This window comes from Macaca thibetana, chromosome 7 (genome assembly GCF_024542745.1).
Source record: "Macaca thibetana thibetana isolate TM-01 chromosome 7, ASM2454274v1, whole genome shotgun sequence".
In the NCBI taxonomy this organism is placed as follows: domain Eukaryota; kingdom Metazoa; phylum Chordata; class Mammalia; order Primates; family Cercopithecidae; genus Macaca; species Macaca thibetana.
Genome location: NC_065584.1, coordinates 83,191,181 through 83,205,759, shown reverse-complemented (window position 1 = coordinate 83,205,759; position 14,579 = coordinate 83,191,181). Strand labels below are relative to the sequence as shown.

Here is a 14,579-nt window from a genome sequence, read left to right as displayed (position 1 = left end):
AGTGCAGATTTGTTAGAAGTGGTGGGTCTGGCTTCTGGGATGGTCACCTGGAGGTGAGTACCCTGGGGTCTGTAGAGACCTTTTCAGCAGGGTAGCAGAGACAAAGAGCTGCCTTGGAAGCACTGACTGGTAGAGAAAGACCTGAAGATGAGATGAATGCCTGTGGGGCTTCCTGGGGACTGAGTCTGGAGACTGGGCAGTGCTCTGAGGCTCTAAGTAAATGCCACAGGGAAGAAGGGCTGAATGGGGGACCTTTCTACTACTGTTCCCTCCTTCTTTCTCTTCACCAGCAAGTATTCTTTCCATTTGTCAGTGCAAACATTTAATAATGAGACTGTTACCCCCAGAGTATGCCAGTAATAGATAATTCCTATGAGTAGGCAGTTAGTAAATACAGAGAGAATGACTGAGGATTGTTAAAGATGTATTATTGATTAAAATTTTGTTGATAAATGGCTTACACTGAATATTAGACAAATGACTTTCTGATAAGAGATACACATAAAATAATGGTCAAATTCACCAAAGCATTTTCGTATATAGCCTGTTAGATTTGATAAAATGTCTGTTCAGGGATTATTTCATTTAAGATTATGAAAGCTGCAAAAGTTTAGATAGTAAATGTCACACTGAAAGGAGTAATTAATATTTCTACTTACCTAGGAAAACTTCCTGGATGATTCTGTGTAGTTACTTTCAGAAAGTGTTTAAAGCTTAATTTTAAATTATGTGATTTCAGTAATCTTTTGTTTGAATATAATATTGATGTAGACAGTCATGGGCTAATCTTCAGGGCAAATGTATTGTTATTTTGGTCAACATTTTGTGAGATGTTTTATATACCTTCAGAGTATCAAAAATTCTGAGACAGATCTTCATCACATTGGTGAGGAAAATGCTGGCTTATACATACAGTGGGGTTGGTATAGTGTAAGGAAGGGTTATAAACCACAAAGTGACTGAGATAGGTCTCAATCTAACAGAAGTTTATTTAGTCAAGGTTGAAGATGCACTAGGGGAAAAAATATAAGCCACAGGAGCATCTATGACCTGTGCTTTTGCCTAAAGGGTTTTAGGAACTTCAGTATTTAAAGGGGAAAGGGCAAGCAGGAAGGTAAAAATGGGAGAGTAGGACATGAGGCAGATGGTTATGTTCTTGTGAGGTTCTAATTAGCCTCATTAAATCTACATCTCACACAAGATAAAGTAAACATGTGGAAAAGCAAGTAGAGGAAATGAGGTGATGCCACAGGATTATGAATTATAGCTGTTTGGAAATAAATAGAAAGCAGTTTATTTTTTATTTATTTTTATTTTTTATTTATTTATTTTTTTTACCGTGGGTCAGTTCCCAAGCTTAACTTTCCCTTTGGAATAGTGAGGTTTGGGTCCTGAGAGTCTATTTTCTTTCACAAGGTTTAGGACAAGTATGCTGGCTGGTGATGGATGCTGGGGTTCTTCCATCCCCGGCTATTGTGGTTAGTGTTGTTATGAACATGGGTGCTCATTAACTATTTTTAAAGAAGCAAATCTCTTTACTTTTTCTTTATTCCAGTGCTTGTATGGTTTAATGTTTTTGCATTTAGATCTGTGATCCATTTGAGGTTTATTTTGAAGTATGGTGTGAGGAATGGATCCAATTATACTTTCCATCCCCTCCAAATATCTATCTAGTTGTTCTAATGCTATTTATTAAAAATCCATTGTTTCCCAGTGATTTGAGATGCCACCTTTTTCATACACTAAAGTAGGTCTTTTTTTGGAATTTCAGTTCTGTCTTTTTGGCCTGCCAGTCTTTTTTTTTTTTCTTGGGATGGGGTCTTGCTCTGTCGCTCAGGCTGTAGTGCATGGTTCACTGCAGCCTCAACCTCCTGGGTTCAAGTAATCCTTCCACTTTAGCCTCCCAAGTAGCTGGGACTACAGGCACTTGCCACCATGCCTGGCTAATTTTAAAATTTTGTGTAGAGACAGTGTTTCCCTATGTTTCCCAGACCTAATCCCCAATGTGATGGCATTAGGTGGGGCCTTTGGGATGTGATTACGTCGTAAGAGCTGAGCTCTTTGAATGGGTCTAGGTCCTTTGTAAAAGAGACATCAGAGAATTCCTTTGCCCCTTTACCATATGAGGACACAGGGAGACAATGATTGTCTGTGAACCAGAAAATGGGCCCTTATTAGACACTGAATCAGCTAGTGACTTGATCTTAGACTTCTTAGCCTCTAAACCTGTGAGAAATAAATTTGTTATTTATAAGCCACCCAATTTGTGCTATTTTGTTGTAGCAATCCAAACAAACTAAGTACTGAATGACGTTTAATGAACAAATGAGGAATTGGTTATTTATACTCTGGGGACGTTTATTAAGGCTCTGGCAACCCTGTGGAGCTGGTCTGTGTCCCCGAGAAGAAGAGTCAGTCACAAGGGGATCTCCATCTGATCCAGCTGTTTGAAGCTTCTCATTGTTCTCCTTATCCAGGGCAGGAAACTTGAGATCCTGGTGAAGACTTCTGGAGGAATCCCTGACGGTCTTCCATAGGAGACGATGCCGTGGGCCACATTGTTACACAGCAGGGGGCCTCCGGAGTCCCCCTGTAGGTAGAGAGGGGAAGGGAGACTGAGACAGGCCTCCTTGCTCCTGCTGCCCTGAGCTCCGGGCTCTCAGAGAAGGCAGGGGTGGGTGGGCCCCTTCAACTACTGGGTGCGTGTGAGATGGAAGATTGGTGGGGTGCAGAGCCAAGCCTCTGGACCCTTTTGGTCGCTGGACTTCAGCTCCGCCTGAGTTACTGTCTCCAGCCCAATCCGAGTCAAGGTACCTCCCCCTTCTCCAGGAGAATGTTGCCTATGTATATGTTGTGGGTCTTCCTCCTATTCCCCCAGAGACCAGGTTGATGGGGAAATCAGTCCCCAGCTCACCCTGATCTGGCCCCCAGGCTGAGGCTGTGGGGATGGAATCTGTTCGCACTGCCCTGGCTCTGCATAGGCCCCTCTATCCCGGGGTGTGTTGGCCAATGCCCATGCGTTACCCTGAAGGCAGACTTCCGTTCCCGCCGGTCCCCCACACAAATCTGGCTTCCGCCGTCGTAGAAAGAGAAGAGGCGGAGGCACTCCCTATCCCTCTGCACTCTCAGCTGCACCTCTCGGAGTCTGTCTGTTCTCCTCGTCTGGCTGACCAAGCCCCAGCCAGCCACAGTGCACTGCGTCCCGGGTCTCAGTCTCTCCTGGGTGCTAGGCAGAGCCACTGGTCTCACATTTCGATTCCGTCTGACTCTTCGGCTCAGCTGGAGGAAGAATGTAGGCATTCCCGCTCAGCTGGGGCCTCCAGCCAAGGCTCAGGGGTCGCTGGTGCAGTACACGTCCCATACCCTTCCCGCTACCCTGAAGCCTTGCCCTCACTTCCTCCTCCATTGTTCCTGGACACACTAGGAAGGAGCCAGAGAGCCAGGTAGGTGGTACCTGCAATAACATGATGTCATTATGGATGGTCTGCTGATTATATCCAGGGTGGGGGATGGCTCTGCGCGCAGTGATATGTTGCTGGGTGTTTTCCCGTCTCCGGATATTGTGGGCGCCCAGGGTGACATTTATAGAGCTGCAAAAGCAAGAGGTAGGTCTGGGCTGCAGGAGCTATGGTCCACCAGCTCTGCAGGGTAGGCGGACAGCACCAGGAGGGCAAGACTGCAGCTAACCAGAATCGAGGGGATGGGAGGGCCCAGGGGCTCAGCTGTATCCTCTTTCTCAGCACCTCTGAGCTAGGGATGACAGGGTGGTAGTTGCCTTCAGGTTTGCTGCCCCAGATTAAATTGATAAATAGCCTGAGTTTATATTTTGAGCCCCAATATGTGTCTTCCATCTCTTCCTCTTGCTCTTTTTGATCGTATCCTCCTTTCCTCCTCGTTTACACTGGCCTGTTCCCTCCCGCAAAGACTCACTTGGTCCCTCTTTCACCCTTTGGTTGCTACAACCCTTCTTTCAGATGGATGCTCCGAAGAGCTCCCCAGGGCTGTGTTCCTGGCTGCCCAGGAAGCTACTTAACTCCTCACCTTCCCCAGCAGTGAGCTGCTGTCAGCACAAAGTTGTCTCGCACCAGGAACCCTCCGCAGCTGCTCCGACCTCTTGGAGACTGGATCTGAAGATACGCCATGTAGGGGCGGGAGTGGGGCCTGGTCTCCCGGCCTCCGATGATCTCCCCTGGAAGGAAGCATTTGGCACTTAACTCTATGCTTGCTGAACCTGCAGTGTGGGTACCAGATTGGTGGCTCCAGAAAGGCTGGAAGATGGAGATGGCAGGAGAGAAGGTGCAGGAGAGGGAGGAGATGGTGCTGAGGGTTGGAGTCTATGGGGCACCAGATTGGGAGGGGGCTCCTGGGTTCTACAGGAAACACTGCTGTCTTGAAAGGAGCTCTTTTCCCCACCGTAGGCCTCAGCTCCCTTCTCCTCTCCAAAAGAGGGAGAACAACCCTTGTTCCAGGCAAGGCCAGCTTCAGCCTCAGGTATTGAGGAGATGCTTTGCTGTAAATACAGGATTGTTCCTGAAGTTGCCTTATACTTTCATCCTCGTGGAGCTTCCCGGAGCCCTCTGAGTCCAATTCAAGACCAGGTGGGACTGGTGTTTAAAAATCTAGACATGAGCTGATGGTACTGTTACTGCTGTATTCTTACCTCCTAGGTAAACTCTGACACATGCTGCCGAATTATTTATACAAAGCAAGTTTTTATAGCACTTACAGTGTGCGGGCAATTCCAAGACATTTAAGTACTCTAACTTATTTAACTCTCATGGCAACTCTGCAAAGTCGGTATTAATATTATTCTCATTTTATAGATGAGGAAACTGAGGAAATACAAATTCAAATAACTTGCTCAACAGTACAGAATTGGGATATACAAGGCAATTTGGCTCAAGAATCTATGGGATGATGTCAGGCCTCTGCGGGTGGGGGCGGTCACTCACCTGCCTTGGCCCCAGTGGGTAGGAGAAAGGCCAGCAGAAGCAGGAGTGGCTGCATCTTTCCTGAAAGGCTGCCCAGTCAGTTGCTGCTGTGCTTCCTTCTGCTAGACTTTAAGGCCCTGAGAGAGGAAGGAAGGGGTGGGGATAGGGGATTGAGAATTCACAGTCCCATTCTCCTGCTACCACGATAGGTTTCATCACCCAAGGCTGCTCAGGAGGTTTGCCCGCAAACTGCCGGAGATCTGGGTGAGAGGGTGTAATCCAAGCCAACATGGCGAGCTCTTGTGCAGCTGTTGAGTCAGTGCTGAGAACAGAAATAGGAACCCAGCACAACAAGGAAGGGGCTTTGGGCATTGTGTCCAGAACCCTCAATCCATCAAATTCCAGAATACTCCAGCAAAGCAAGAAAGCTGGCAGCTGCCCAATTCCTGTTTTCTATTCCTCTGGATTTACAGCATCAGTCCTTTTGAATTTCTGGGTTTCTCTTAATGAATGCAAGTTCCCTGGATTGCTTATCTGTATATACTTAATAAGTCTGGGACAAGGATGAATGAAAGGGTGTGGTGTGGTGAGGGATGTGGGTAAGAACACCAGGAAAAAGTTGAAGGGAGCAGAAGAGGAAAGGGTAAGCCTGCCTGCTTTCACTGTTTGGCCCAAGACCACCCTGCTGAGACCCGTGTTGCTCCAATTTCTTTCTAGAAGTTGTCAAGTCAGATTGCGTAGGCACTCTCCTGAATAGGTGAAGCGTGCTGCTGGAGAAAGAAAAGGAAGAACAAGGCTCTGACACTCACAATTACTTTCTCAGGTCACTGGAGGCCTCAGTGAAAGTTATGACGCAATTGAAGACTTCTACTTGCCTGCTTCCTACCCAAGGTTAAAGTCTTTATGTTCCAGAATGGCTCCTTGCTTGCAGTAAAGGTTTAGTGACTTGATTTTATTGGGAGCTGTCATATCCTAGCTGGAAAATATCTAAGATCCCATTTCATTGGTGACATTAGAGGCCCATCAACCTAATCCCAGGAGCAAAAGCTTCTGAGAAGGAGGTACATTCATTGCTGTGCTACCTATAAGGGAACCAGAGCCACATACTCAACAATGGGAGAAAAGAACAGCAAATTACTGCAGAGTAACACAGTGGATTATTAAAAACACTTAAAAATATTTAGAAGATTCTGTGTATGCACAGAAAACCATTACAATCCAGTATAATTTTTGCAGAAATAGCAGAATTGAAGACTAATACAATTCCCAATCTCTTTTTTCTGTCTTTTATTTTTAAAATCTTTTACTTATGTATTTATTTTTAACTTTTATTTTAGGTTTGGGGGTACATGTGAAGGTTTGTTACATAGGTAAACACACGTTATGGAGGTTTGTTGTACATATTTATCACCCAGATATTAAGACCAGCACTCAATAGTTATCTTTTCCGCTCCTCTCACTCTTCTTACCCCACTGTCTGTTTTCTTCTTTGTGTTCGTAAGTTCTTATCATTTAGCTCCCACGTATAAGTGAGAACATGTACTCTTTGGTTTCCTGTGTTAGTTTGCTAAGTATAATAGCCTCCAGTTCCATCCATGTCTCTGCAAAGGTCATGAGTCCATTCTTTTTTATGACTGCATATGTATATGTACCATGATGTATATGTACCACATTTTCTTTAGTCTATTGATGGGCAGTTAGATTGTTTCCATGTCTTTGCTATTGTGAATAGTGCTGCAGTGAACATCTGTGTGCATGTGTCTTTATGGTAGAATGATTTATATTTCTCTGGGCAAATATCCAGTAATGGGATTGCTGGGTCGAATGGTAGTTCTGTTTTTAGCTCTTTGAAGAATCACCATACTGCTTTCCGCAACGGTTTAACTGCTCCCACCAACAGTGTGTAAATGTTCTCTTTTGTCTGCAACTTTGCCAGCATCTGTTATTTTTTGACTTTTTAGTAATAGCCATTCTAATTGGTGTGAGATACAATTCCCAGCTTTATGGAGTATAATAGGCCCTCTTGAAAATCTCATGAATGTTAGCGTTCCTTTCCTTATACATAAATATATAATTTTTTCACTTATTTTTAGAGCTGCACAGAGCTTAACCTCTTCTCTTGTACAGGCTCTATCAAATCTCTTTATGCATCTGAAAAGTAACATGAAGAAGAAGGGAACAAAGAGAGAATAGTATAGCACCTTTATTAGTGCCTTAGCATTTGGCATAATTTAATTCATTAAAATTTTTCAACATTGTGTTTTGTTTTAAAATGTTAGTTTAACTTAAAAATAGAAGAACGGGATAAAGAAAAACCTGCACATATGAAAAAAGAGGAGTAAAATATATGCATTCGGTCATGTAATAAATATTGATTAGGAAATTTCATTAATAGTGACCTAGAATTTCATGCAATCTTCTTGTTAAAAAGGAATCAAAGTTGTTTAAGATATCTAAAAACTTTACAAACCTTGAAGAACTACCAGCCTTGAAGTGACTATCAGATCAGGTTGAAGGAATAATGAGAGTCTAGTTAGGAAGCTACTGTTGTTCCAAGGGAATGTGCTGAATCCACAAAATTTCAACTTTTTTTTTGATGGTCACATTAAGGAGTAATCTATAGAAAATATTTAAAGAATGCTATATGGTTTCTTCTGAAGAATGGATGCTACCCTTCCCTTTATGGGACTGGCATAACCTCCATGCCAAACCCAATAAAGACAATATAGAAATGAAACATTATAGCTCAATATAACTTTCAAATATTGATGCAAACCAAATCAATCAATAAGCAAATAGATATTAATATATCATAAGTAACTTGAGTTTATCCTAGGAACACATAGATGACTTTTCGTTTGAAAAGCAAAATTGCTATAACACATCATATGAACTGATTAAAGAAGAAACATCATGTGATTATTTAAGTGAAACAACGAAGTCCTCAAACATTTTCTAAAATTTACCCTTATTTACTTAAAAAATATTCTTAGCAGACTAGGAATAAAAAGAAATGTCTTTAATCTGATAGATTAATCTGATAGAATTATCCACAAAATTCCCATAGCAATCATTATACTTAATGGAAAAGTGTTAAAACCTTTTTTTGAGAGCAAAACATTACAAGAATGCCGGAATACAAATTATTATCAGTTCTGTTCAACAGTACACTAGCGGTTTCAGCCAGTGCAGTTAGGTAGGAAATGGAAATGAAAGGTATAAAGACAGAAAAAAGAGAAAACAAAATTATAATGATATGAGGAAATGGTAGTATACGTAGACAATCCAAAAGCATCTACAGGTAAATTACCATTATAATAGTTTTACAGATTTGCTAGAAAAAATCAATTTAAAACAATCATATTTCTACATGTACTGCAACACTGTTAGAAAGAAATTTTTAGAAAGTAATACTTAAATGGCATGGAAATGATCAAATAACTAAATATAAATCTAAAAGAATATGTGAAAGACCTCTTTAGTGAAAATTGTAAAACTGAATGAAGAGACATTCAAGAAGACCTAAATGTGGAGAGATTCCATGTTCATAGATTGGAAGAAGACTAAATATTGTAAAAATGTCAGCTCTGCCAAAATTGATCTATATAGATTCGTTGCAATGAGAGGGATTTTATAGAACTTAACTGATTGTAAGTATATTTGGAAAACAAATGGCTAATGATAGCCAGGACACCACTAAAGAATGAGAATAAGATGGAAGCCTTGTTTTAGCGAAGAAAGCCATGGGAATGAAGATAGTGTGGTACTGATGAGGCATAGAAACATAGACTAATGGACCAGAAGTAAGGACTCCACATGCATGTGGACACTGACATACACATGGATGGATTGATTTATGATGGATGTTGCACCTTTCATCATAATAGGGAAAAGACTGTTTTCCGTTTTTCTCCCCAGTAAATGGTACTGGGATAATAAAGTGCCTTTATGGTGTCCTATGGAGACTCATATTTTCTATGTGGAAAAATAAAACTTGACCTTCTTCTCCCAAAATATCAAAAAACCTATTCTAGGTAGATTATGGATCCAAGTAGGAATAATGATTTGAATATATAATGGAAGAATATCTTCATGGTAGGTAAAGATTTTAGTACTGTATATAAAGTACTAATAATGAAGAAAAGGACTGACGAATTTGACACATCAAAATTGAGAGAAACAAAAGACAATTCATAGAGTAGGCAAAGATGCTTGAAATACACATGACCAACAAAGGGCTTATATTCAAATTATATAAAGAACTTGTAAAAATCTGGCCAGGTGCAGTGGCTCACCCATGCCCCAGCACCTTGGGAGACCAAGGCGGGCAGATCACTTGAGGTCAGGAGTTGGAGGCCAGCCTGACCAACATGGTGAAAACCCGTCTCTGCTAGGAATATACACAAAAAAATTAGCCAGGATGGTGGCACATACTTGTAACCTCAGCTACTCGGGAGGCTGAGGTAGGAGAATTGCTTGGGGAACTGGGGAGGCTGAGGTTGCTGTAAGCCGAGATTGCCTCACTGGGCAACAAAGAGAGGCTATCTCAAAACAAAACAAAACAAAACAAAACAAACTTGCAATGAAGAAGACAATTAACTTAATAAAACAGTAGCCAAAAGACTTGAAGAGTTTTATCTCAAAACAGGAAATCGAAGTGGTCAGTAAACATGAAAACGTGTTACCCTGACTAGATATTAGAGAAGCACTCATTTGAGCATAATGAAGGCCACGTATGGTGGCTTATGCCTGTAATCCCAGCACTTTGGGAGGCCAAGGTAAGGGGATCACTTGAGCCCAGGAGTTGGAGACTGGGTGTGATGGCATGTGCCTGTAGTCCCAGCTACTTGGAAGGCTGTAGTGGGAGTTGAGGCTGCAGTGAGCCATGATTGTGCCATTGCATTCCAGCCTGGGTGACAAGGCAAGACCCTGTCTCAAGGAAAGAAAAAAGAAAAAAGTGCAATACCAGTTACAGCTACCATGTTGGCTCTTTTCCCAATCCTAGGTATACACCCTAGAGAAACATTGGGTGCAAATTTCTACCACACACGTGTCCAAGAAGGTCATAGCAGCGTGTTCATGATAGCCTCAAACTGGAAACACTTGGTCCACCAACAGCACCATGAATAATCAAATTGTAGTATATTCATATAATGGAATATTGCTTACCCATAAAAATAAAACTCTTCCTTCATGCAGCTATGCAAATGGATCTTACAAGCATAATGTTAAAAGAACCCAAGAAGACTACTTTAATTTTATTTATATAAAGTTCAAAACTAGGCAAAATGAAAGTATATTAGATAGCTATATATATATATATGGGGTAAATGTGTGATGAAAAGCAAGGAAATAGTTATCACCAAAGTCAGAAAAGTAGTTAACTCTGGAATTGGAGGGCAGAGAGGGCATTTTGAGTAGGAAGAGACATATAGCAGATTTCAGTAGTGTTGAACAAACCCAATTTCCTGACATAAAATGTAGTGTTTACCTTATAATTACTCTTTAAACTCTCAATTTATGTTTTATGAACTCTTGTGTGTACATTTGTAATACGTTTTTAAAAAAATCTGATTGCCAGAGGATGGGGATTAGAGAGAACATTCAGATAGAGAGGGGGAATATATGAGTAGAGTGGGGCACATACTTTTAATTTATTTTTTATTTTAATAAAAATTATAATATTTGAACAAAAAGACCAATATGTTTCACAATATCTACAACTGGTTACATCTGCTTTTGACTGTTTTATTACATTTCCGTCAGTTATAATTTTTTTCTCCTCTGGGATGTTGGGACATTAATGTAGAGTGTTTTCCACCTCCTCCCTGGGCCCCATAAGCCACTGACAATGCAAATCCTCTGAGAAGGCAGTTGCCAGTTGTTGCTGGGTCAAATCCCCCTCCTTTCCTCTGATGCTACTCTAGTCAGTAACCAATTTACTTCCTCTTGGCTTTATAGGAGACCAGCATAGTACTGAATTGCTCCAGACCCTCAGGGCTACCTTAAAATCACTCTTAAAAGGACATTTTGGAAGCTCCTTGGGAAGTTCCCACTGATGAACTTGTGATTGCTTTATTAAGGGTCAGTGCTGAGAGAGGGGTGTGCCAGAGTCATTGTCTTCCCACCACCACAGTTGTCTTCAGGGAGCCAGATGCTTTCTTGCCAAGAACTGGCCTGTGTTGGCATTCTTGTAGGAAAGAAAAGGTGACAAAGGAAAGAGTGAACCCCTCAGAGGGTCCTGAAATACATAATTTGCTGTAGCAAAATCACTGGGAGTTGCTTAAAATCTTCTCATCAGAGTAGTCAGAGGGAAACAGGCAAGCAGAAGCCCTGGCTATGGCAGAGAAAGATTTGAAAAAAGATTCAAGGTCCTTCATGTTTCCTGGCAGAGAGGCTTACTTCTAAGATTGAGCAGTGCCTCTGAGATCCTGGGTAGATGTGAGAAAGACGTAAAGGTGATGTGTGTGTGTATGTTTGTGTATGTGTATATATATGTGTGTGTGTGTATATATATATACATATGTAATTTTTTTCCTTATCGATTCATCCATTGGTGAATATTTAGCTTGATTACATATCTTTGCTATTGTGCGTAGTGCTGCATAAACACGGAAGTGCAGGTATCCCTTTGATGTACTGATTTCCTTTCATTTGAATAAATACCCAGTAGTGGAAATGCTGGATCATGTGGTTGCTCTATTTATTTATTTATTTATTTTTTGGTGAAACCTCTATACTGTTTTCCATAATTGCCATGCTAATTTATATTCTCACCAACAGTGGATAAGTTTCCTTTTCTCTGCATCCTCGCCAGCATTCCTTATATTTTGTCTTTTTGATAATAGCATTATAACTGAGGTCAGATGATATCTCATGGTGGTTTTGATTTGCATTTTCCTGGTAATGAATGAGGTTGTACACTTTTTCATATCTCTGTTGGCCATTTTCTTTTAAGAAATGTCTATTCCTATCCTTTGCCCTTTTTCATAGGATTATTATTATTACTATTTTGCTGTTGAATTTTTGAGTTCCTTGTGTATTCTGGATATTAGCTCCTTGCTGGATGAATGGTTTGCAAATATTTTCTCCCATTTTACAGGTTGTCTCTTTATTCTGTTGCTTCCTTTGCTGTGCAGAGCTTTTATTTTAATATAGTCTATTTTGTCTATGTTTGTTTTTGTTGTCTGTGATTTTGAGGTCTTAACCATGAAATCTTTGCCTGGATTGAAGTCCTAAAGCATTACTCCTATGTTTTTTTCTAGTAGTTTTATATTTTTCGGTCTTACATTTAAGACTTTCATACATTTCGAGTTGGTTTTTGTATATGAAAAGAGATAGGGATCTAGTTTCATTCTTCTGCATATAGACAGCTGGTTTTGCCAGAATCATTCATTGAAGAGGGTGTCCTTTTCCCAATGTGTACTCTTGGCAACTGTCAAAAATCAGCTGGCTGTAAATACATGGATTTATTTCTGGGTTCTCTATTATGTTCCATTAGTTTAAATGTCTGTTTAAATGCCAGTGCCATGCTGATTTTTTTACTATAGCTTTGTAGTATATTTGAAGTCAAGTAGTGTGATGCCTCCAGCTTTGCTCTTTTTGCTTGGGATTGCTTTGGCTATTCGGGATCTTTTTTGGTTCCATATAAATTTTAGGATTTTTTCTACACCTGTGAAGAATGTCATTGACATTTTGATAGGAATTGCATGGAATTCATAGATAGGGATTGCTTTGGGTAATAGGGTTATTGTTCACAATATTAATTCTTCTTTTTCCTGAGCATGAGATATCTTTTTATTTTATTTTATTTTATTTTTTATTTTTCCATAAGTTATTGGGGTACTCGTGGTATTTGGTTACATGAGTAATTTCTCTAGTGGTGATTTGTGAGATTCTGGTGCACTCTTCACCTGAGCAGTATACACTACACCATATTTGTTGTGTTTTATCCCTTGTCCTCCTCCCACTTTTCCTCCCAAGTCCCCAAAGTCCATTGTATCATTCTTATACCTTTGCATCCTCATAGCTTAGCTCTTGCATATCAGTGAGACCATACAATGTTTGGTTTTCCATTCCTGAGTTACTTCACTTAGAATAATAGTCTTCAATCTCATCCAGGTCACTGTGAATGCCATTAATTAATTCCTTTTTTTTTTTTTTTTTTTTTTTTTTTTTGAGACGGAGTCTCGCTCTGTAGCCCAGGCTGGAGTGCAGTGGCCAGATCTCAGCTCACTGCAAGCTCTGCCTCCCGGGTTCACGCCATTCTCCGGCCTCAGCCTCCAGAGTAGCTGGGACTACAGGCGCCCGCCACCTCGCCCGGCTAGTTTTTTGTATTTCTTTAGTAGAGACGGGGTTTCACCGTGTTCGCCAGGATGGTCTCGATCTCCTGACCTCGTGATCCGCCCGTCTTGGCCTCCCAAAGTGCTGGGATTACAGGCTTGAGCCACCGCGCCCGGCCTAATTAATTCCTTTTTATGGCTAAGTAGTATTCCATTGTATAAATATACCAGTTTCTTTTTTTTTCTGAGGAAGGATTTTATTTCTTTTACAATTTTTTTTAGATATTATAAAATAGGAATAATCTGACTGTAATCAGTCTAATTACAGATTACTTATTTACAAATCTGATTTTATATACTAAGCTGTGAGCTATTTATGGATACTTTTTTATCATACTTTAAGTTCTAGGGTACATGTGCACAACGTGCAGGTTTGTTACATATGTATACATGTGCCTTGTTGGTGTGCTGCACCCATTAACTTGTCATTTACATTAGGTATATCTCCTAATGCTATCCCTCCCTCTACCCCCTCCCCACAATAGGACCCGTTGTGTGATGCTCCCCTTCCTGTGTCCAAGTGATCTCATTGTTCAATTCCCACCGATGAGTGAGAACATGTGGTATTTGGTTTTCTGTTTTTGCTATAGTTTGCAGAGAATGATGGTTTCCAGCTACATCCATCTCCCTACACAGGACATGAACTCATCCTTTTTTATGGCTGCATAGTATTCCATGGTATATATGTGCCACATTTTCTTAATCCAGTCTGTCACTGATGGACATTTGGGTTGATTCCAAGTCTTTGCTATTGTGAATAGTGCTGCAATAAACATACAGGTGCATGTGTCTTTATAGCAGCATGACTTATAATCCTTTGGGTATATACCCAGTAATGGGATGGCTGGGTCAAATGGTATTTCTAGTTCTAGATCCTTGAGGAATTGCCACACTGTTTTCCACAATGGTGGAACTAGTTTACAGTCCCACCAACAGTGTAAAAGTGTTCCTATTTCTCCACATCCTCTCCAGCACTTGTTGTTTCCTGATTTTTTAATGATTGCCATTCTAACAGGTGTGAGATGGTATCTCATTGTGGTTTTGATTTGCATTTCTCTGATGGCAAGTCATGGTGAGCATTTTTTCATGTGCCTGTTGGCTGTATGAATGTCTTCTTTTGAGAAGGGTCTGTCCGTATCCTTTGCCCATTTTTTGATAGGGTTGTTTTTCTGTTGTAAATTTGACTGAGTTCTTTATAGGTTCTGGATATTAGCCCTTTGTCAGATGAGTAGATTGCAAAAAATTTCTCCCATTCTGTAGGTTGCCTGTTCACTCTCATGGTAGTTTCTTTTGCTGTGCAGAAGCT

The 14,579-nt window shown here is 40.8% G+C and overlaps 1 protein-coding gene across 1 annotated transcript; it reads right to left on the bottom strand.

Moving 5' to 3' along the window:
• Window positions 1–2,337: 2,337 nt before the first annotated feature.
• On the bottom strand, window positions 2,338–5,064 carry CTSG (cathepsin G). The gene is made up of 5 exons (XM_050798615.1): window positions 4,953–5,064; window positions 4,042–4,189; window positions 3,455–3,590; window positions 3,025–3,279; window positions 2,338–2,590 (listed from the first exon to the last, which is right to left on the bottom strand). The coding sequence occupies exons 1-5, from the start codon at window positions 5,005–5,007 to the stop codon at window positions 2,417–2,419; spliced, it is 768 nt and encodes a 255-aa protein (XP_050654572.1). The 5' UTR covers window positions 5,008–5,064; the 3' UTR covers window positions 2,338–2,416.
• Window positions 5,065–14,579: the final 9,515 nt, after the last annotated feature.